This window comes from Onychostoma macrolepis, chromosome 16 (genome assembly GCF_012432095.1).
Source record: "Onychostoma macrolepis isolate SWU-2019 chromosome 16, ASM1243209v1, whole genome shotgun sequence".
NCBI lineage: Eukaryota > Metazoa > Chordata > Actinopteri > Cypriniformes > Cyprinidae > Onychostoma > Onychostoma macrolepis.
The window spans coordinates 1,150,725-1,174,594 of NC_081170.1; the positions used below are offsets into that span (position 1 = coordinate 1,150,725).

General features: G+C 38.3%; 1 protein-coding gene across 1 annotated transcript; it reads left to right on the forward strand.

Moving 5' to 3' along the window:
- The first annotated feature begins 1,222 nt into the window (after window positions 1-1,222).
- On the forward strand, window positions 1,223-23,870 carry LOC131521632 (immunoglobulin superfamily DCC subclass member 3). Its single transcript, XM_058746560.1, has 14 exons — window positions 1,223-1,265; window positions 9,246-9,551; window positions 9,775-9,919; window positions 10,771-10,901; window positions 10,980-11,117; window positions 12,290-12,448; window positions 14,469-14,634; window positions 15,056-15,306; window positions 15,724-15,888; window positions 16,063-16,251; window positions 18,933-19,049; window positions 19,556-19,685; window positions 19,773-19,899; window positions 21,138-23,870. The coding sequence occupies exons 1-14, from the start codon at window positions 1,223-1,225 to the stop codon at window positions 21,249-21,251; spliced, it is 2,181 nt and encodes a 726-aa protein (XP_058602543.1). The 3' UTR covers window positions 21,252-23,870.

Sequence of the window (23,870 nt, forward strand, 5' to 3'; positions counted from 1 at the left end):
AGCAAAGTCCACTAAAGGAGGTAGAGATTTTTCGCACTTGGCTCCCAAACTCTGGAACAGCCTTCCTGATAACGTCCGGGGTTCAGACACACTCTCTCTGTTTAAATCCAGATTGAAGACACATCTCTTTAGCCAAGCATTCACATAATGCATCTCATAATCTTGTACTGCAGTTATATCTGTTCAAATGCATTATTATGCATTATTATTCCTTAGCTTGGGTTGAACAAATCATTTTTGCTTGGTTGGAACGGCAGCTACGCTAATGATGTCTCTATTTGTTTCTCTGTTTCTGCCTAACTATGAATTACACAAGCTTCAGTCTGGATCCAAAACACCTGATAAGAGATGATGCCAACCCCTCAGAGGACCTCAGATGATGCCAACCCTGAAACAACATACGGAACTACCAAATTTTGCTATAAATTTGATTGCAACATATAATCCTTGCTGTTAATAGTGTTCGTCGTCTGTTTGATTACGTCATTAACTGATTTTTACCATATGTACATCAACTTGACACAGTCACCACTGATAAGCTACTCCTAATATACTGTAAAATCTTTAAAAATTTTCTGTAAAGCTGCTTTGCAGTTATTTGAATGTATCGTGAAAAGCGTTATACAAATAAACTTGAATTGAATTAATCTGATATTATCAAGAAGATTTTTTTTCTGACACAGTTTAACTCTGAGTTCTTCTCGTATTTTATTACCATTTTCTAAACCATAGCGAATAAACTGTGATATAATGTGAGAAATGTTGAAGGTGTCTGAATAAATTTTGGTTTGACTAATATATGAAGCAGAGCAGACATTATGATTTATTTAGTGGTTTCCACCTCTTATTATAAAAGGAAAAATGGAAAATTAGCCTATTTAATAAAACATTAAAAAAAAAAAAATCTCAAAGATGAAGAAACACCCATTTACACTAGGAAATATCATGGTATTATCATCTGATCTGTAGTACTGTGCCGGTACCTTTGTGTAAGGGGCGTGTTCTTGTCTCCAACTGCTCTCTGATTGGCTGGTGACGCGTGGCCCCGCCCAGCTGGAGTCTGAGAGCGTCAACAGAGCTGCTGATTCTCACACGCGCTCAGTGACTCTGAGAGGAATAACGTGAGGAATATCTGGAGGAGGAATAAAGCAGCACTGAGGAATATTTGCGTTTGATTTGATCCGTCATGAGTTTATAAAACATCATCTGAACAGCAGGAATCATGGAGAGACTCTCAGCACTTCTGCTGCTCATCACAGTCTCAGGTGAGTCGCTTTCTCTCCTCGGAACACCTTCACCTGTCAGCAGCGATGCTTTGTTTGTTTGCTTGTTTTGGTTTATTGATGTTCTGGTAAAATATCAGTATAATAGATCAGAACTAATAGCATTGTTCATTTCATTGATACAGTCTCTGATAATGTGACTATTGGTGCTCATATGCAAATGAGTCTTGTGTTATTAGCAGAGTCATTCATTAAGGCTTAAATGAGTTCAATTATCAGTCATTAGTTCATCTGATCTGTGTGGAGAATCATTTGCTTCATTCTCACTCAGGAGAGACATTTATATTGATTCGATGATATATTAATAATTTGTTGTTAATTTTATAGTTATATTAGTGCTGCGGGTAACAATGATTTTCATGAATGATCTGTTGATTAGTTGCTTGATTAATCAGATTTAAAAGCATAATATTGAATATGTGTTGTCTGTTGTTCTCCTTCAAAATATTGAGTCATATGTATAAATGGAAAGAGGGAGACTTATGAATAATATAATATAAAATAATATAAAATATTTGATACATAAATGTTTTGATGTAAATCAGTAATTACTTCCAGTGCTGATCATTTTTCTTTATTGGTTTTCATTGATTAGTTGGTGCAGCACTGATTTCTGTATAATTTCTTTATTTCAATTATAAAATACAAATATTGTGTTTAAATGTAGCATGATTCTCTGTTGGCTGAATGATTCAGATGATTCAGAGTCACTGCAGGAGCTTCTGCTGAAGTTCATGTTCATGAGAGTGAGACAGACAGACCTGAGGCAGACATTGACCCTGACCTTTGACCTGACCCTCATTTTCATATGACTGGGCCTTTAGGGTCGGGGTCAGACTGGGTGGGGGTTTGATTGAGATCTCATTATAAGGGCCCATAATCCTGCGTGGCAGCTGCTGAACACAAACACACACACACACACACACACATACACACACTCACATACACACACTCACTCACACTCACTCTCACACACACACACACACACACACACACACACACACTCACACTCACACTCACACACACACTCACAGGCCGCACAAGGTCACGGGGTTAATCCAAAAGATCTACACCGTCTGTGGTCAAACCATCTCTGCGTGTGTGCGTGCGTGTGTGTGTGTGTGTGTGTGTCTGTGTCTGGAACACAGACACACACACACACACACATACACACGTGAGCAGCGACTGATTCATTTTCCTAATTAGCACCAGAATCTATTCAGCACTGTGGGAACCAGATCAGTGTCATGAATATGATAATTTGTTAGTGGAGACACACACACATATGCATGCACACACACACATACACTCTCTCTCTCTCTCTCTCTCTCACACTCACTCACTCACACACACACACACACAATATAAAATGTGTAGATTATAGAGTATTAGTCACACAAACTCCAGCAGTACTCATAGTTTTGATGTCTCACTCTCATTAATGAGTGTTAATTGAGACAGACGAGCCACTGAAAGTCTCATTAGACGCTCGATTCTCCCGCTGAGAGTCTGAAAGCATGAAGAATCAGGACAGACTCTGAGTTCAGACGACTCTGTCAGACTCTACACACACATTCACTCCATCCTCATCCTGACAATAATAGAGCAGCGATTAAACTCTCAAACCGCACAAAATAAAAGTCTGGGAATCATGTCATGATCGAAACGTGATTCTCACACTGCTGGATAAAAGTTTGGAATAATTTAGATTTTTAATATTTTTGAAAGAAGTGTCTTCTGCTGCATTAATTTGATCAAAAATACAGTAAAAATTGTGAAATATTATTACAATTTAAAACAGCCGTTTTCTATGTGAATATGTGTTAAACTGTCATTTATTTCTGTGATGTGCAGCTGTATTTTCAGCATCATTACTCCAGTCTTCAGCGTCACATGATCTTCAGAAATCATTCTAATATGCTGATTTGCTGCTCAAGAAACATTTCTGATTATTATCAATGTTGAAAACAGCTGTGCTGCACAACATTTTTGTGGAAACTGTGAAACATTTTTATTTTTCAGGATTCACAGATGAATAGAAAGCTCAAAAGAACAGCATTTATTTGAAATAGAAATCTTTTGTCACATTATAAATGTCTTTACTCTCACTTTTGATCAATTTAATGCATCCTAGATGAATAAAAGTATTAATTAATTCTTGTTTTTAAATCTTAGCCCAAACTTTTGAATGGTTGTGTATCACTGTTTCATTATGAAGATATTTATGAAAACAACTCTAATCTGATAAATGCAATTATAATGCATGAAGATATTAAGATAATATAAACATTAACATCATGTTTTTCTATGAAGCTGTGAAACAATGTGAAAAGTGCTTTACAAATAAATTTGACCTTACCTGAATCAATACCATATTCATATATTATGATATTTGCATGGCACTACCAGTATTACACATTGGTAATACAAGTATTATCAATTTCACACATTTAAAAAGCATAAAAATGGTACTGTGTCCAACAACCATGGTATTTTGGTTGATGGTGTGTTCTAGTGATCTGTGAGGATCTGTGATGTTTCACTAATAGATTCTGCGACGCCGTATTCTTTTCCTCATAAATAAGTGTGGTTCTGTCCTCGGGTCACATGGTCACACAGACGAATACTTGACATTCAGATTTGTTCCCTCTGAGCAGCAGATGCCACAGAGACGGCATTAATGGAGTATTTGACGTGTTTATTGGCCGCTGAAGTTCACGGCCACTCCAGAGACAATGAAGAAAGCGGGAGGAGGAACGGCGGATTCTCTCATGACCTTTAGGATCTGAGGTCACGTTGTGCCGGTGGGGGCGGAGCTGCTCTCTGAACCCTGCGGGGGGGTGGCCCGTTTATCCAGTGTTTACGGCTGAAGATGGGCTGCTATTGTGAGGAGGAGAAAACAGCTGCAGCTTCAGACGCTCCAGTCCGTCTCATTCAAACACCAAAGCATTCAAAGTTACTAAGTCTCTGGAGTTTGAGTTCATGTAGCAAGCATCACTGAATCTGATCCAGCACAGTTCTGGGCCTAACCATAGTACACTTACTGCATAGTGCACACTCTATAGTGTTCCACAGCAGTGCTGTTTAATTCAGCTCTCAACTCAGACTGTTCGTGTTGTTTGTTCGTGAAGTTTGCATTAAAATGCCTTAAACTTTAAGTCTGATCAAATGAGTTTTAAAAAGTCAAATGCATTGCATTGTGGGATACCGTATAATCACTGTCCATCTGACTTTAAAGTGTGTGAGTATTTAAAGCGGCAGACATCAAACCTGCAGTGTATTATAATAAACAGAACATTATCATTCTTGATTGTTAAAATAGTTGTCTCTATTGTTATTACTATCGTCCATTGGCGATAATGCTAATATAGTTACAGTTGTAAATATCTTCATATTTCTTGTTTATATTGATATTGATATAAATATTGATGCTATACAGATGATGGTTATAGTTATTGTCCATAACACTAATATAGTAGTTGTTATAGTTATTGTTGGTTCAGGTGCAAATATACTTACTGTTATAAATATTGTCATAGTTATTGTTATATTTATAATTATAGTTATGATTATAGCTATTGTTATAGTTATTTTTTTATTTGTGTGGATGAAAGCATGGTTATTGTTACCAGTACATGTTATAGTTTTCGTTAGAGTTATCGGCAGTTTGTGTGATCATGCTAATATAGTTTATAATGTATTTAATATATTGTTCTAGTTATTATTGTTCTAGTTGTGATTATAGATATTGTTATAGTTTTTGGTATAGTAATCATTTTGTGTGGACACTAATAGAGTTATTGTTATGGTTATAGTTTTTGGTATAGTTATCGTCTGTTTGTTTGGACACTAATATAGTTATTTATTGTTATCGTTATGATTATAGATATTGTTAAAGTTATTGTCTGTTTGTGTCGACGTTAATGTAGTTATAGTTGTTATTTATATTTATAGTCATTGTTATGATTATAGTTATTGTTATAGTTATCGTCTGTTTGTTTGGACACTAATATAGTTATAGTCATCTTTATATTTATAATTATAGTTGTCATTATGATTATAGTTATTGTTATAGTTTTCGTCAGTTTGTGTGAACAGACGCTAATAGTTATAGTTATCATTATAATTATAGTTATCGTTATAGTTTTTTGGTATAGTTATCGTATGTTTGTGTGGACGCTAATATAGTTATAGTCATCGTTATAGTTATGGTTATAGTTTTCATTATGATTGTAGTTATTGTTAGGTTACCATCTGTTTGAGTGGACACCAATATAGTTATAGTCATCATCATCATTATTATTATTATTATAGTTATCGTTATTGTCATATTTATCATTATTGTTCTACTTATGATTGTAGTTGTTCTTATAGTTTTCATTATACTGCAGTTATTGCCAATTTGTGTGGACACTAATATTGTTATATAGTTATCATTATAGTTTTTGTTATAGTTATTGTTATTAGTTATTTTTATAGTTATAGTTGACATTCTTGGGAATGGCTGTTAAGCCCATGATTCCAGACAGAAGCTGCTCTCTGGATCCTGTGTGAGAATTTGATGAGGTTTGTGTTTAATTCCTGTCAGAGAGAGTCTGATGGACAGACTGAAGTTCATCTGGTCTGAGGAGACCCGGCTCATGTTCTGAGGTCAGACTCCGGTCCAGATGCCAGACGAGTGCAGAGGTGCAAGAGTCTGGTTTTTCCATGCGAGCGCGTTCAAGTTCAAGTGTGACCGGAGTGTTTTGTTGTGTGTTTGGCAGCTGCGAGGGGGTGGCGTGCAGTGCGTTTGACTGATGCGGTGGCATGGGAAAGTCACCCTCGCGCTGCGCCACGGGGCGGAGGAGGGGCAGATGGCTCTTCAGACGGGGCAGGAATGATGGGCCGGGGCAGATCTGGAGGGTGTGTTTGTGGGGGGGTGGGGTGGGGTCGCATTGTGTGGCTGTTTTGGGCTGATGGAGGGTTTTGTGTGTGTTTGTGTGAGTGCTTCTGAAAGAGCCATCAATCACACGGCCCAAAGTCAAGTTTAAGTTCAGTGGAGATGAATCACTGTGATTTAAGATGCTCTAAATCCAACCAGCCCTGCCTCCATCACATCAGCAACTCAAGCACAAGACAAACACCATCCACGGATGCAAGTGTGTGCTTGAGGACTAAATAAACTTCATGACTTTCTTCATGAATGTGAATATCTGTTCAGAAATGAAGAGTTCAGATGCAAAAGCCTCTAAGTGCTGTCTGAAATTTTCTTATAAAATTAGCATTTTTCTCAGGCTCCTATGTTTATGGTTAATTTTTTCACTTTTATGGCAATGAAAATAACCTATTAATTTCCATTCAAATCTAATTACTGAACCTACACATAGAAGTCTAATGTTAAAATGCTCATTTTAGAAGAAAATTTCAAAAGTCTGTATGCAGCATTTTGGACCATCTGGAGGTGAGATAAACAAGATCACTTAGTACAATGAATTACAATAGTCCAATCTTGTTGAAATAAATGTATTGATAACAGTTTCCAGATCCTTAAAAAAAAAAAAAAAGATCTTATTTTAGCAGTCATCTTAAGCTAAAACTATGCTTATTTAACAACTCAATCTGTTTATCAATTTTGAGAGCTGGGGTAAAAATAATTCCCAAATTCTGAGCACAAGTGCCTACAGTATTAGTTACAGGATGCAGGGCTTTGGAAGGGATAGCAGCACGTTGAGGCTGTCCCAAAACAACACTTCATTTAGCTGTAAAAAATTATCTGCCATCCAAATTTGAACTTGACTCACACAATCAAACAGATACTGGAGAGATAAGATCTCATCTAGTTTCAATGGAAGCTAACGCTGTATATCATCTGCATGAAAATGGTATGAGATTTGATGATTACAAAAGATCTTGGCTAAAGGAAGAAGATAGAGGGACAACAAAACAGGGCCTAAAACAGAACCCTGTGGTACCCCACATGTACATACAGCAGAGACAGAGGAAAAATCATCAATGGCTACAGAAAAAAGATCTTTCCTTAAGATAGGATGAAAACCAGCTTAAGGCTGTTCCCTTAATACCAACATACTTTGATAAATGATCGATAGTATCAAAAGAGCTGAGCTTAGACTAGGGGTGTGAGCTATACCGGTATTAACGTGACTACCGGTATTATGTTATGCCATGATATGGATTTTGCTATACCGTGGATACCGTTACATATTCATGGATTTCATTGGATGGACAGACAAAGATTGTTTTCACCGCGGTCGTTACTGCGTCATCAGAGAGAGGGAGATGCCCCGCTTAATCAGACATAAATCAGAACCGGATAGTTTTTGCTCCAAACACACGATCGGCTTTTTGGAACTGCACACAAACTGGATTACAATAATTTCCCAAAATGTTATTTGTTTGGTAATATTACTGTCTGTAAACGGCCGTTAACACAGGACTCGGACACAAAGAGAGAAAATACTGTAGCAGGCAGCGCAAGATCACTGTTCACAATGCTCAAAATATAGGAAGAAAAATATAAATAATGAATTGGGGGCAGGGGGTTAATATGAATGAGTATCTGAAGGGAACTCTCTTCAGAAAACTTTAGATGGCATTTTCTTTTTCTCTTACCTCCGTGTTCATAAGCGGAGCGCAGAGCAGCTTTATTTACAGCGCAGGTAACCAAAGGAACGCTGAATTGAGGCCATAAGCGCCATTTGCTGTCATAGAGTGATGTTCTTTCAGTCCATTTTTTGTTTTTCTTTTGCGCAGGTGTCTTATGTAGCATAATTTCACACATCTAAAGTCAGACCACTCTATTTTTGCCTTAGATCTTGAAATCATGTTTTTTTTTTTGTTTTTTTTTTCTAGTTATATAAGGTTAAAATACATATTATGCCTGTAATTTAACTAAGGTCTACTAAAATGTGATTCCAATTTTTTTCTCATATCGCGATATAATATCGATATCTTCTGGACACTGGAAAATACCGTGATATGAATTTTAGCTCATATCGCCCACCTCTAGCTTAGACCCAGAAGAACCGAAAACCCACATTTCCAAATCAACAGCTAATAACAGATCATTTAACACTTTCTATACACTTCTCATAACACTTTCTTATACTTACAAGCAGTAAGTGTAATTTTAACTGTAAAAAACTGTAACAACTAGATAAACATTTTGTTTGTTGTTTTATTGCGTATCAGTTTTTTATGTTTAAAGCAAGAATAAAAATCTGCCAATAGGGTTGCAAAAGAGCAGTTTTTGGAAACTTTCCAAGATTTGTTTTCATTTTCCACCCCTTTTCCAAAATCTTTAGCATAAATGTTATGTTTGTGTGTTTTTTTGTTTGTTTTTGTTTTGTTTTTGTTTGTTTTTTTTGGGGGGGGGGGGGTGTTTGAGGTCAGTTCATTTATGTTTAATAAGGATAAATATCTGCCAATGGGATTAGAAAATTCTAACTTTTAATTAGGTTCATTTTTCTTACCTCTTTGACAGATATTTGTTATGTATCACAAACTCACTTCATTTTCCAATTTCTCAGAAAACAAGACAACTTTTGTCAGTCATTTTGCTTCTCCAGTAAATGTATCTAGATTTTAAAAAGTTTATATTTGTACTGGAAAGCAAGAGAAAAATACTGAGGAAAACATCACTTTTTGCAGTAAATATATTTAATTAAAAATACTAAATTTAAAAATAACTTTTAAAAATAGCTTTGCTTGAGTATTTTATTTGGTTCTGTATCGGTTCTGCTGCATTGTGTTATATCTAATGTTATGTGAGTAACAGTTTTCCTCCATCAAGGTTTCATCATCTCTCACGATGCATCGTCATCATCATCACCACCACCATCTTCATCATCCTCCTCCTCCTCCTCCTCATCATCATGAATCATTTGTAAGCTCTCAGATTAATCAGACGCACGTCTCTCTGTGTTTTATTCCTCATCATCACGCTCTGCTGCTCTGGTCCTTCAGGTTTGGGCGGAGCTTCAGAGTTGGCCTTTATCAAAGAACCCAGTGATGTCATCGCGGTGAGGGACCGCCCCCTCATGCTGGACTGTCAGGTAGAGGGGGAGGGGCCTATCACCATCACCTGGCGGCGGAACGGCGTTCCCGTTCCTCTGGGAGCCAGAGCGGCCGTGCTGGATAACGGGACGCTCCTGATCCGGAACTTCCAGAAACGGCGTGACGGTGATGAGAGCGACGCGGGCGAGTACGACTGCGCGGCACAGAACCGATACGGGCTACTCATCAGCCGCAAAGCACACGTGCAGCTGGCCTGTGAGTGACGCAAGCACGCTTCAGAAAGAAAAAGCACTGAGATATCTTAATAACTTCTCCTAGAGGTTTAATTTACTATCCTGGGTCTTTTTTAGGAGAAACATTAAGAGTTGATACGCCTGCTTAAACCAGCCTAATGTGGTTTGCTGGTGGCTTTAGAGGGGTTTAGGATCTGTTTCTGGATTGATTTGAACATCTGTAACTCATTTGTCTTCTCTCTCAGCACTTCCCAAGTTCCACACGCACCCAGAATCCATGAGCGTGGACGAGGGCGGCGTCGCTCGATTTCACTGCGCCGTCAGCAGCATCCCAGAGGCCAACATCACCTGGGAAAGAAACAGAACGACTCTCAACGCTGATGATAACAGGTTAAACACACACTCACGTGCACGAATAAAACCTGAAACAAACACTAGAATATTAAATATGTTGTACAGAACTGAAAACCTGCAATATGTGGGACATTTGCCTTTGTGTATATGGATGAATTTTTTTTCTCTTAGCCAGAAACCAACTGCAGTTTATCTGCATTTATGGCTCAATCACAGCAAAAACAATAACTATAAACATAACAATAATTATGGTGATAACAATAATGATAATGAGAACTATAACAATAAAAATAACTAGCTATAATGATTATGATAACTATTACTTATGATAATACTTATGATTATCATATTACTTATGATAACTATTACGATAATAACTATAACAGTAACTATAAACATAATAGAAACAGTTACAATGACTACAATGATAATGATAAATATAACTATAACAATAACTATAATGGTAAAGATAACTAGAATAACTCTAACAATTACTACAGCTATAATAATGACTATAAAAACAATAACTGTAATGATAACCGTAACTAACAATAACTATTACAATAACACTGACAATTATACCTACAATGATAACTCTAACTATAACGATAAGAATGATAATGATAACTTTAACTATAATGATAATAACTATAGCGATAACTATATCAGCATCTACACCAGTGGATAATAATGTTCATGTTTATTCTAAGCGTTGATCTCTCCGAATGTAATTCCAGTGATATCGTTCCTCTGTGTTGTTATAGTTGTGGTGTGAACTTCACTATTCACAATTTATTACAATTGTATGGTTATAGTAACTGATTTTGGTGTTAACGTTGATTTAATCTGACTTTGTGATGTGTGTGTGTGTGTGTGTGTGTGTTCAGGTACACTCTTCTGCCCAACGGTATCCTGCACATCACAGGAGTGCGTCAGGCTGACAGCGGCAGCTACCGCTGCGTCGCTAAAAACATCGCAAACACTCGCTACAGTCAAGAGGCCCAGCTGTCTGTCACAGGTAGAGCTGAGCTTGTCCTTCATCAGATGATCCGATCCGAACCGCTGAGCATCTCTGAATGACCTGTCTCTGTCTCAGTCGCAGCTAATCGTCTCTATAAGGAGCCGGTGATTCTCTCTGGGCCCCAGAATCTCACTCTGAACGTTCACCAGACCGCCATCCTGGAGTGCATCGCCACCGGAAACCCACGGCCCATCGTGTCCTGGAGCAGGCTGGGTAAACAAATCACATTATCAGCTCAAGATGACAAAACGAGCTAAAATCAACTAAAACAACAAAAATAACACAAACTCAAGATATCACATTTCAATTCACCCACTCAACAACTGCCTAATGTCTTTGAAGAACTATGATGATAACTATTTATAACGATAACAATAATATAATGATAACAATAAGAACTATAGCAATAGCAATAATAATTACTATAACAATAACGATAACTATATTGATAACTGTCAATAACGCTAATTACTAACAACAACGATAATTATTATAATGATAATTATTGAAATGTTAACAATAACTATATCAATAATGATAATTACTATAATGATAACAATACTAACTATATTACTATAACGGTAATTATAGCAATAATAGCTAACAATTACTATACTATAATATATTACTATGTATATAATAACTATATCAATATTACCATAACAATAATAATAGCAATAATAGCTAACAGTTACTATACTAAAATATATTACTGTGTATATATTACATTATTACTATTATATTACTATAATTATTACTATAATAACAACAATAACTATTAAGATAATAATTATAATAATAACTATAATACAACTATAACAATAACTATAATGATTGCATCTATAATGAACATAACAATAACTATAATGATTGTAACTATAATGAACGTAATAACTACTGTATAATAATAACTATAAAGATAACAATGACTATAACCATAACTATAACACAACTATAACGATAACTGTAATGCAACTATAACAGAACTATAAAGAGCAATAATTATAACGATAACTACATAAGTGTGTACAACTATAGCGATGCAACTGTTTTTGGTCTTTGAAGAAACAGTTTCTCATAGTCTTGGAAAACCTGGATAATATGAGAAAGACTCACTTAAAAAGTGTGATTTCTAGACCTGGAAAACTCATGGAAATTAATCAAATCTGAAAATACCATTTTGCCAGGCTCAAAGATATTTCATGTAGAAATTGTGAGTAAAAATGACTGGAAAAATTATGCAAAAGTATTGATTAAAAACAGCAGAAACACTGAAGAACATTCAGCTCTTAAAACATCCACACGCCTAAAACTTACATTAATTGTAATATATTTTAGTTATTACTACTTTCGACTTCTGGACACTGTGTGTTTGTGTTTGTCAGACGGTCGCTCCATCGGCGTGGAGGGCATCCAGGTGTTGGGCACAGGTAACCTCATCATCTCAGACGTGTCTCTGCAGCACTCAGGTGTGTACGTCTGCTCCGCCAACCGGCCCGGAACCAGGATGAGGAGAACCGCACTGGGAAGACTGGTGGTGCAAGGTACAATAAACACACACAAATCAGATCTGGAGTTCTGTTCGGTTTAGTGTAACTGAAGCACTCATTAGAAAAGCTGCTTATTTCCAACTTTAATTACTGTCAGCATGTGAGGATGTTAATGACTGATGCACTTCCTGTTACACAGGAGACTGAACAATAGCTAACAAGAGACCCGGTTTCATTTCCACACACAGACTCTATCCTCTATAAGAGCAGTGAGACATGAACAAAGGGCTTTGACTGTGACCTCTGACCTCTGACATCCCCCCCCCCAATACCCCAGGTCACCTCTAGCCTCATTAGCATATGGGAGGGGCTTGTAGATGGTCTGGTGAGCTCGTCTGGTTTGAGCAGCAGCTGTGATACACACACACGCACACACACACGATGGCCAGATGGAGAGACACAGACAGGCAGATAGATGGGTGTGCATGTGTTTTATTAAAATCATCTTCTGACATGGCATATTTAATAAAGATAAAAGACAAGAAGTGCACGCATACCCCACAGGAACTGAATGAAGTAAAGCCACAAACACTCGAGATCACATGACACTAAAGCACATGTGTAACGTTTACAATACAACTGGAGAGCATTTCAGTGTTTTACAGCACAGTAAAATATAATATGGTGTTTTGCTACAGTATTTTATAGTGCTGTTGAATATTTTACAGTATTGTAGAGTATTGTTGAATATTTTAGTGTTTTACAGCACTGTGGAGTATTTTCATTTGTTTTACTAGAGTATTTTACAGCGCTCTTAAAGATTTTATAGTGTTTTACAGCGCTATGGTGTATTTCATGTTGTTTTACTACAGTATTTTAGAGTGCTGTTGAATATTTCAGTGTTTTACGGCACTGTGGAGTATGTTATGTTGTTTTACTGGAGTATTTTACAGCGCTATTTAATATTTTAGTGTTTTACCACGCTGTGAAGTATTTTATGTTGTTTTACTGGAGTATTTTACAGTGCTGTTGAATATTTTAGTGTTTTACCGCGCTGTGGAGTATTTGATGTTTCTTTACTACAGTATTTTACAGTATTGTAGTGTGTTGCAGGGATCGTGTTGTGTTTGAGTGAGACGGACGAACGGATGGATAATAGAAGAACATGAGGCAGAGGGGGAGGAATAATTGTGTCTGAGTGATGGATCACCTCTGACCTCTGACCCCTGACCTCAATCCAGCAGGCCTGCTGGGGGTGTATGTGGGGGTGTGGTCTGGATTGATGGACCAGAGAGAGCTGGATGTGGTGATTTTAGAACAAAAACACAGAAGCAGCAGCATAAATTCACTGTTTATAGAAATAAAACCTCTGATGTTTGTCCTGCTCATCACACAAATGCTTACCAAATACATCAACAAATGAAATATTGAACAGAGTGGGAATGATTTTAGTCTATGAGCAGGATGAGATAAAATGAGCTATGACTATGATCAATTACACATTTACAGTCATTAGACACAGAATGATGCATATTAGTCATTCTAAGATATAAATGATTTGTTTCACAATTGCAGCTACATATTTGTGTGTGTATGTGTGTGTATATATATATATATATATAAGTGTTTATACTAAAACAAATTTTAATACTGTTTAATACTGTTCTAAGATGTTCATGTATTCACGTATTTACAGGACAGTTACATAATATTGCATGATGTAAATAGGCTACATAAAGTTTATACAATTAAACATTTGCTTATTTTAGAAAAAATTAAACAAATTATGAGAAGAAGTCTTTAGAAAGAATAATGAAATATTATGAAATTCAGAAAATTTGGGGAAAAAAACTATATTATCTTGCAAATACACATTAATATACAAATTAACTTTGACAACCATAAAAATACATTTTGTAAAAAAACAATTAAATGGACCTCTTAGGACACAAATTTTGCTGAAAACATGTTTGATCTGTGTAGATCTAGTATGTGAATTATGGTTAATAGCTGGTCTCAGTTTGGATGTTATGAACACTCTCTCTCTCTCTCTGTTTCTCTGTGTTTTGTTCAGCTCCTCCAGAGTTCCTGCAGTGGCCTCAGTCCGTGTCGAAGCCTGCGGGCAGCAGTGCCGTCTTCACCTGTCAGGCTCAAGGTGTTCCTGATCCACACCTCATCTGGCTGAAGAACGGCAAGATCCTCACGCCTGGAGACAATGTCAAACTCACCAACAACAACAGGTCAGAGCCAGCCTGAAACCTGACAAATAAAATAATAATCTAATAATAATCTGACTTTTTGAATTGGAACAGTTTATTGAATATTTAAACAAAATATAAAGACAAAGTTTGCATATGTGTTTTATGTTGAGTATCACATTTCCTCCATCAGGCTCATATAGATTAATACAGTGAGAATATGGAGGAATAACAGCTCAGTTTTATTCAGAGACTCAATTGAGTAAGAATATGAATTTGCTGCAGATGCTGATATTTATATGCTGAAATTCTGCTGCTTGTGATGTAAATCAATGAGATCTTTTTAACAGTACGGCAGATACTGACATAAAATGATCTAAATATCAGTGGTCGCTCTATATCTCCTATAATATGTCTTAGTAAGATGAGATTGGTGTGAATGATGATGTGTGTTGATCTGCAGCACGCTGGCAGTGACGCGCATCACGGCTGAAGATGAGGCCATCTATCAGTGCATTGCGGAGAACAGCGCAGGAACCAACCAGGCCAGTGCTCGTCTCGCTGTCCCGCCGTCTGCCGATCTCCCAGAAGCCCCTCAGGATCTGACGGTCACGCCGCTCTCCACCACTTCCCTGCGGGTGCGCTGGATGCAGCCGGAACGGCATGTGATGGACGCAATCATCGGATACGTGCTGCACATCCGCAAACTGGGCGGTGAGACAGACTCATAATCAGACTCGGAATCAAAATCAGACTCAGAATCAAAATCAGACTCGGGAATCAGACTCTGAATCAGACTTGGAATCAGAATTAGACTCTGAATCGGAATCAGAATCAAAATCAAAATCGGAATCAGAATCAGAATCAGAATGAGAATCGGACTCTGAATCAGAATTAGACTCAGAATCGGAATCGAATCGGAATCAGAATCAAAATCAGACTCGGAATCAGACTCTGAATCCAATTCAGAATCGGACTCTGAATCAGAATTGAATCAGAATTAGACTCAGAATCAGACTCAGAATCAGACTCAGACTCAGAATCAGAATCAGAATCAGAATCACAATCAGACTCCGACTCCGACTCAGAATCAGACTCCAGACTGACTGAATGATGTTTGTGTGCTTTCAGAGCCAGACAGCAGTGAGCTTCAGGAAGCCGTGAGCAAAGACACGTTTCAGCATGACTTCACAAACCTGGAGGCCTCCACCACCTTCTCCATATATGTGAAAGCGTATTCACCGCTGGGAGCCAGTCAGCAGTCCAACAGCGTCATCGCCACCACACTTGGAGCTGGTAAGAGAATACATGCTTACATGACTGATAAAACTCATGAAATATATATATTAACTGTATATATATTAAATATATATATATTAAATGTTGTCCAAAACACAATGGTAATGTAATGATCATTCTACACATGTACTAGTCACTAATCTCACCCATCTGTCTCTGTCTGTCTGTCAGTTCCCACGATGCCCAGCTTCTTCACGAAGGTTCTGAACAGCACAGCGATGCAGGTGTTCTGGGAGCTTCCTGCTAAAGCCGGTCGAGTGGAGGGATACAAACTCTCTCATCGCAAGCTGCCACAGCAAGAGTTCAGACACGAGGAGCGATTCCCCGCTCACATCAACACACACACCATCTCTAACCTGGGTCAGTACACACACACACACACACCATCTCTAACCAGGGTCAGTACACACACACACACACACACACACACACCATCTCTAACCAGAGTCAGTACACACACACACACACACACACACCATCTCTAACCTGGGTCAGTACACACACACACACACACACACACACCATCTCTAACCAGGGTCAGTACACACACACACACACACACACCATCTCTAACCAGGGTCAGTACACACACACACACACACACACACACACCATCTCTAACCTGTACACACACACACACACACACACACCATCTCTAACCAGGGTCAGAACACACACAGACACACACACACACCATCTCTAACCAGGGTCAGTACACACACACACACACACACCATCTCTAACCAGAGTCAGTACACACACACACACACACACACACACACACACCATCTCTAACCTGGGTCAGTACACACACACACACACACACACACACACACACACACCATCTCTAACCAGGGTCAGTACACACACACACACACACACACACACACCATCTCTAACCAGAGTCAGTACACACACACACACACACACACACCATCTCTAACCTGGGTCAGTACACACACACACACACACACACATACACACACACCATCTCTAACCAGGGTCAGAACACACACACACACACACACACACACCATCTCTAACCAGAGTCAGTACACACACACACACACACACACACACACACACACCATCTCTAACCTGGGTCAGTACACACACACACACACCATCTCTAACCTGGGTCAGTACACACACACACACACACACACACACACCATCTCTAACCTGGGTCAGTACACACACACACACACCATCTCTAACCAGGGTCAGTACACACACACACACACACACACACACACCATCTCTAACCAGAGTCAGTACACACACACACACACACACCATCTCTAACCTGGGTCAGTACACACACATACACACACACCATCTCTAACCAGGGTCAGAACACACACACACACACACACACACACACACACACATACACACACACCATCTCTAACCAGAGTCAGTACACACACACACACACACACACACACACCATCTCTAACCAGAGTCAGTACACACACACACACACACACACACACACACACACACCATCTCTAACCTGGGTCAGTACACACACACACACACCATCTCTAACCAGGGTCAGTACACACACACACACACCATCTCTAACCAGAGTCAGTACACACACACACACACACACCATCTCTAACTAGAGTCAGTACACACACACACACACACACCATCTCTAACCAGAGTCAGTACACACACACACACACACACACACACCATCTCTAACCTGGGTCAGTACACACACACACACACCATCTCTAACCTGGGTCAGTACACACACACACACACACACACATCTCTAACCAGAGTCAGTACACACACACATACACATACACACACCATCTCTAACCAGAGCCAGTACACACACACACACACACACCATCTCTAACCAGAGTCAGTACACACACACACACACACACACACACACACACACATCTCTAACCTGGGTACACACACACACACACACACACCATCTCTAACCTGGGTCAGTACACACACACACACACACACACACACCATCTCTAACCAGAGTCAGTACACACACATACACACACACACACCATCTCTAACCAGAGTCAGTACACACACACATACACATACACACCATCTCTAACCAGAGTCAGTACACACATACACACACACACACACACCATCTCTAACCTGGGTCAGTACACACACACACACACCATCTCTAACCAGGGTCAGTACACACACACACACACCATCTCTAACCAGAGTCAGTACACACACACACACATACACACACCATCTCTAACCAGGGTCAGTACACACACACACACACACCATCTCTAACCTGGGTTAGTACACACACACACACACACACTCCATCTCTAACCTGGGTCAGTACATACACACACTCACACACACACACCATCTCTAACCAGGGTCAGTACACACACACACACACACATCTCTAACCTGGGTCAATACACACACACACACACACACACACACCATCTCTAACCAGGGTCAGTACACACACACACACCATCTCTAACCTGGGTTAGTACACACACACACACACACACACCATCTCTAACCTGGGTCAGTACATACACACACTCACACACACACCATCTCTAACCAGGGTCAGTACACACACACACACACACATCTCTAACCTGGGTCAATACACACACACACACACACACACACACCATCTCTAACCAGGGTCAGTACACACACACACACCATCTCTAACCTGGGTTAGTACACACACACACACACACACACCATCTCTAACCTGGGTCAATACACACACACACACACACACACACCATCTCTAACCAGGGTCAGTACACACACACACACACCATCTCTAACCTGGGTTAGTACACACACACACTCACACACACACACCATCTCTAACCTGGGTCAGTACACAAACATACAAACACAGTCACACACACACCATCTCTAACCTGGGTCAATACACACACACACACACACACACACCATCTCTAACCAGGGTCAGTACACACACACTCTCACACGTGTGTTAGTCTGATGGTCAGTGTGTGTTTCTCCTGTAGAATCATCAGCGGTGTATGAGATTCAGCTCACGGCCTTCAACGGAAACGGCGACAGCATCGGCAACAAACGGCTCGTCTCATTGGCTGAGACTGAAAAGAGCGGGAAAGAGGCAGCAGGTGAGGCTTCATAATCATCATCTGCAAATCATGTCCACAAACAATAATTTAACTGAAAGGGATTCAATGATTCACAAACAGATTTCAGAATAGATCTGTTTAAATCAAAGATGTGACTTTGAAAATCTGGTTTATTTCTAATATTGTTGGCTAGTATTTTTGGCTAGAACTAAAAAAGTTCAATTCAATCAATCCCTGTTCATATTTAACACTGAAAGCATCAGTCGTCTGCAGTGTGATGTCACATACACTAGATGGAGACAGAGACCATCAGTGAACACAATCACATCCAGTACACATCCTTTACTCAGATCTTTATTATCAGCTGCTTCACACAAACTACACATTCTGCTTTTTCTGTATGCTCTTGTGAAGTTCCTGTATTTATTGGGTGATCTACTACATTTTCCACAATTGCAAAGACGTGTTCTATAACAGAATACACTGCAGTTTTAGTTCACTATAATAATCCTGACCCGACTGTGTGTGTGTGTGTGTGTGAGCAGCGGGTGAGAGTGTGTGTGACTGTCGTCAGGACAGCGAGGGCTCCATGACGGCTCTGGTGGTCGGGATCCACATTGGCATGGCCTGCATCATATTCTGCGCTCTCTTCCTGATGTTCGGCTATCGTCACAGGTGCGTCTGTCGTTCTCACCGTCACTCATACTGCTTTTATCAGACACAGCGCTCTGACTCTCTGTGTGTGTGTGTGTGTGTGTGTAGCTTCTTCTGTCAGAAGGGTTCTCAGGGTGACTGGAGTCTGTCAGCAGGACCGAGTGTTTCTCAGAGAGACGCCGCAGCTAAAGAAGCCAGCATCCAAGCGGCCGACGCTATCGAGCTCACAACACAGGTGAACATCACCGACATCAGTACAGACCTACAGACACATGGAGATTCACACAGAGAACACCGTGATGGACTTCTGCTGTTTTTATATATAAAGCTAATTAAAGTGACTACACACACTATTTGAAAAAAAATTAATTATTTTAGCATTATAGAATAAAGGCAATTTAGAATAAATAAAAAAAAATCAAGCATTACAGAATAAAAGCATTTTTGAATAAGTAAACTATTTTAGCAATATAGAACAAATGCATTTTTTAATTAATATTTTTTTGCATTATAGAATAAAAAAAACTTTAATTAAAAAAACAAAAACTTTTAGCGTTAATAGATTTTAGAATATGTTATTGCATTATAGAATAATAGCATTTTAGAATAGAGAAAAATATTTGCATTAAAGAAAAGACATTTTAGAATAAATGAAATATATTTTAACATTATAGAATAAATACATTTTAGAATACATTTTTGCGTTGTAGAATGATTGCATTTTAGAATGAAGAAATAACATTAAAGAAAAAAGCATTTTAGAATAAATTTAACAAATACTTTTAGCATTATACTATAAATACATTTAAGAATACATTTCTTTGCGTTATAGAATAAATCCGTTTCAAAATAAAACAATACTTTTAGCATTAATGAAAAAAGAATTATACTTTCAGCATTATAGAATTTTTTTTTTTCAGAATTCAATTTTGCATTATTGAATAACTGCATTTTACAATGAAGAAATAATACTTTTGAATTAAAGAAAGAAGCATTTTAGAATGAATTTAACAAATACTTTTAGTATTATATATTAACGGCACTTTAAAATAAATACTTTTAACATTATAAAATAAATGCATATAAGAATGCTTTTTTGCATTATAGAATAGATGCATTTTAAAATAAAACAATACTTTTAGCATTAAAGAAAAAAATAATTTTAGAATACATTTTGCATTATAGAATAATTGCATTTTACAATGAAGAAATAATACTTTTGCATTAAAGAAAGAAGCATTTTAGAATAAATTAAAAAAATACTTTAAGCATTGTGAAATAAAAGCATTTTAAAATAAATAAAAATGCTTTTAACATTATAGAATAATAGACTTTAGAATAAATAAATACTTTTAGCATTATGCATTTTAGAATAATATAATACATTCAGCATTTGAGAATAAAACACACACTCATGTGTCATAAATTAATAATCATATATAATTTGTAACGAATTGTCCTGGTGTTCCTCAGGCTGCTGCAGCGGCGGAGCGTCCGGCGGCGGTTCCTCAGTGTCAGGTGATGATCGAACCTCCACCTGTCCATCCACCGGACACAAGCCCTGGCACTGATACCGGCACCGGATGAGGCACCTCAACCCCAAACACCCCCCCTTCAGCTGTACAGCGACCGCTTCTCTCTCACCAAAGCCTTACACTGAACTCAACTCTCACACACACACACACACACACACGTTCAACATTCAAAACGACACGCTGCATCTGTTCCAAACCCGAGTGACCTACATAGACAACATCCTAACCATCATGCAACATCACACAGGACTGTTTAGGAGTTTCACATTTAGCATAAATACACACACATATACTGGGTAAAACGGTCAGAATTCCCTCAACTTTTTTCCCAGTGCATTCTAGGATTGCAGTAGGCCATGGGTTCGGTTCCCAGGGAATGTATAGCTTGAATTCATTAGATACAAGCATCTGCCAAATGCATGAATGTAAAGGATGTCTTAGAATGAGGTCAGTAGGTGTCTTATAAGACAGCTAACGATGCCTTCAGTGCTGTCTATGTAGGCGACTCACTAGGTTTGGAACAGAGCTCTTGTTTTAAACACTCATTTGATAAAATATTTGAGATTAGAGTTTTCAAACTCGGTTAATGTTACTAACGAATAACAAACTGAACTTTATCCTGTTAAACCAAAAACACATGTTCTATGTGACTGAACAGATGAAGAGTTAGTCTGTTATAGTATTAGATGGATGTGTGTCGTGTGATTGGACATTAATAATTCACCGCATTAGCCTGTGTGCAGCTGAAGCCCCGCCCTCTTCCCTAAGCCCCTCCCACTCCACCAAAACTCTCTCCGTCCAAAGAGCCGTGCCTACGTCTGACCGTCTGCCTGTCCTGCTGCTGGGAAAAACACTCTACCTCAACCACACGCGTCTTCAAACGGGTCCTCTCGGATCCGTCAGAGCCTCCGGTGGCGACGAGTTTGAGCTCTGCTGTGACTTTTGACGTTTTACGAGACTCTTTCACAGATTTTGTGATGAGAAGAAGCTTCTGTGAAAGTTGAGGGACGTCCAAAGAACTTATGCTTCTCTTTCCTTTCTTCACGGCGTTCCACAAACACGCTGATGTGTCCTCTCCGGTAATTTATAAAGTTGTTTTCCATACGGCAAAAAAATATAGATTTTAAAATATATTTTTAAATATATGTCAAAAATATACAAAGAAATGGCCAAAAAATATCATATTTACATAAATACATTTTCCGTCTATATATTTTTGGCCATTTTTTGTATATTTGTGGAAATATATTAATTTAAAGCATTTATACATTTTGTACAGGTACAATAACAAGCTATTCCATCCACGTTTGCATCATAGTGTTTTCTTTCCCTGAAATACTTTTGGAATGTGAAAGTTTGCAACATATATTTAGCATATATTTAAAATATATTTTGGCCAGAAAAAGTATATTTCTTGCCGTATGGGTTGCCTTCCTGGTTTACTGTCAGTCGCGAAGGTGATTAAACCAGAAAACTGACCAGCTGACCATTAACCAAAGCTAAACGCACTCATTAGCTCGAGCTCATAACATGATGATGATGATGATTACCTCAAAAACACAGATTCTATTCTAGAAATATAACTAATAATAATAACTAGCAGATATGGGATATATTTTCATATGTTAAACCCGAAAATAAGATCTGCTTCTTTGTTTGTGATGTTGAAGCTGAACTTGCCAAATAGCGGTTAGTGTTGATGAGACCAAATACCTCGTATTTCTTCTTCTAAAGCACATGAAGGACCCTGGAGCCGGTCCGATGGTGTTCATGTGTGTGTCTGTGTGCTTAACTAACCGGTTTAACACACTCTTCACTGTTTAAATAGTTACCAAAATAACACGTTCTAGGATTCACGTAAAAGTCTTTAAACCTTTCAGACTCTGATTCTTGTTGAAACACAAACAAAACCAAAATGTAAAAACTAAAATGAAACAACAAGATTAGAAACTGAGGCCAAATTTTTAGACAAAACAAGTGGAGACGCGTCTGTTCTCTTGTAGAACTTTGATTTATTTTCCCACGGATGAAAAGTTCTTTTTCTGCTTGATTTGGGAAATATTGCCAAAATAGATGTACGATTGTTCTTTAATGTTATTCTTATAGGTATTGATGCTGTTCTTTTGATTCTGTTTATTTGGCGTTTAATCCTTTTTCATTTTATTTCTTCTCTCTTTCTATAGAATTAAAATGTTAGAAGTTTGAAACGAGTAGATTGTTGATTGCAAAAAAATTCCTCATGTTTATAAGAATTTACAGTCACTCCAGGTGATTTTTATAGCGTTATTGTTAAAGAAAACACCTCAGACTCTGAAATTTGCTGCTTTGGGATCTAATGGACTCTTTTATATTCCAGATTGATGAAATGTTCATATGTGACTGATTGCTCAACGTGTCTATTATTTAGGAGAGATTGTCTAGTCGAGTAGATGCTGATTTGAAATGCTTGTACCAATGAGAGAAGTGATGCTTTAACCTTCAGGATTGTTCTTTTCTCAGCACCAAACGCTCCTGTAGCTTTACTCTGCTGTTACCGACGTTCAGCTGATGAAACTCGCGACGCGTCAGATCGGAATTGTTTTTGTTCGCTGCCAGTCGTCGTGAGTTTCTCAGCTGAAATCTTTTGTTTTCTTCCTTCAGTCGGTTGTAATGAACCTCTGTGCCAAATAAA

Coding starts and splice junctions, on each gene's coding strand:
- LOC131521632 (XM_058746560.1), top strand. CDS start 1,223: ATGGAGAGACTCTCAGCACTTCTGCTGCTCATCACAGTCTCAG. Junction 16,252..18,932: donor ACACACCATCTCTAACCTGG/GTCAGTACACAC, acceptor TTTCTCCTGTAG/AATCATCAGCGGTGTATGAG. Junction 19,050..19,555: donor GAGCGGGAAAGAGGCAGCAG/GTGAGGCTTCAT, acceptor GTGTGTGAGCAG/CGGGTGAGAGTGTGTGTGAC.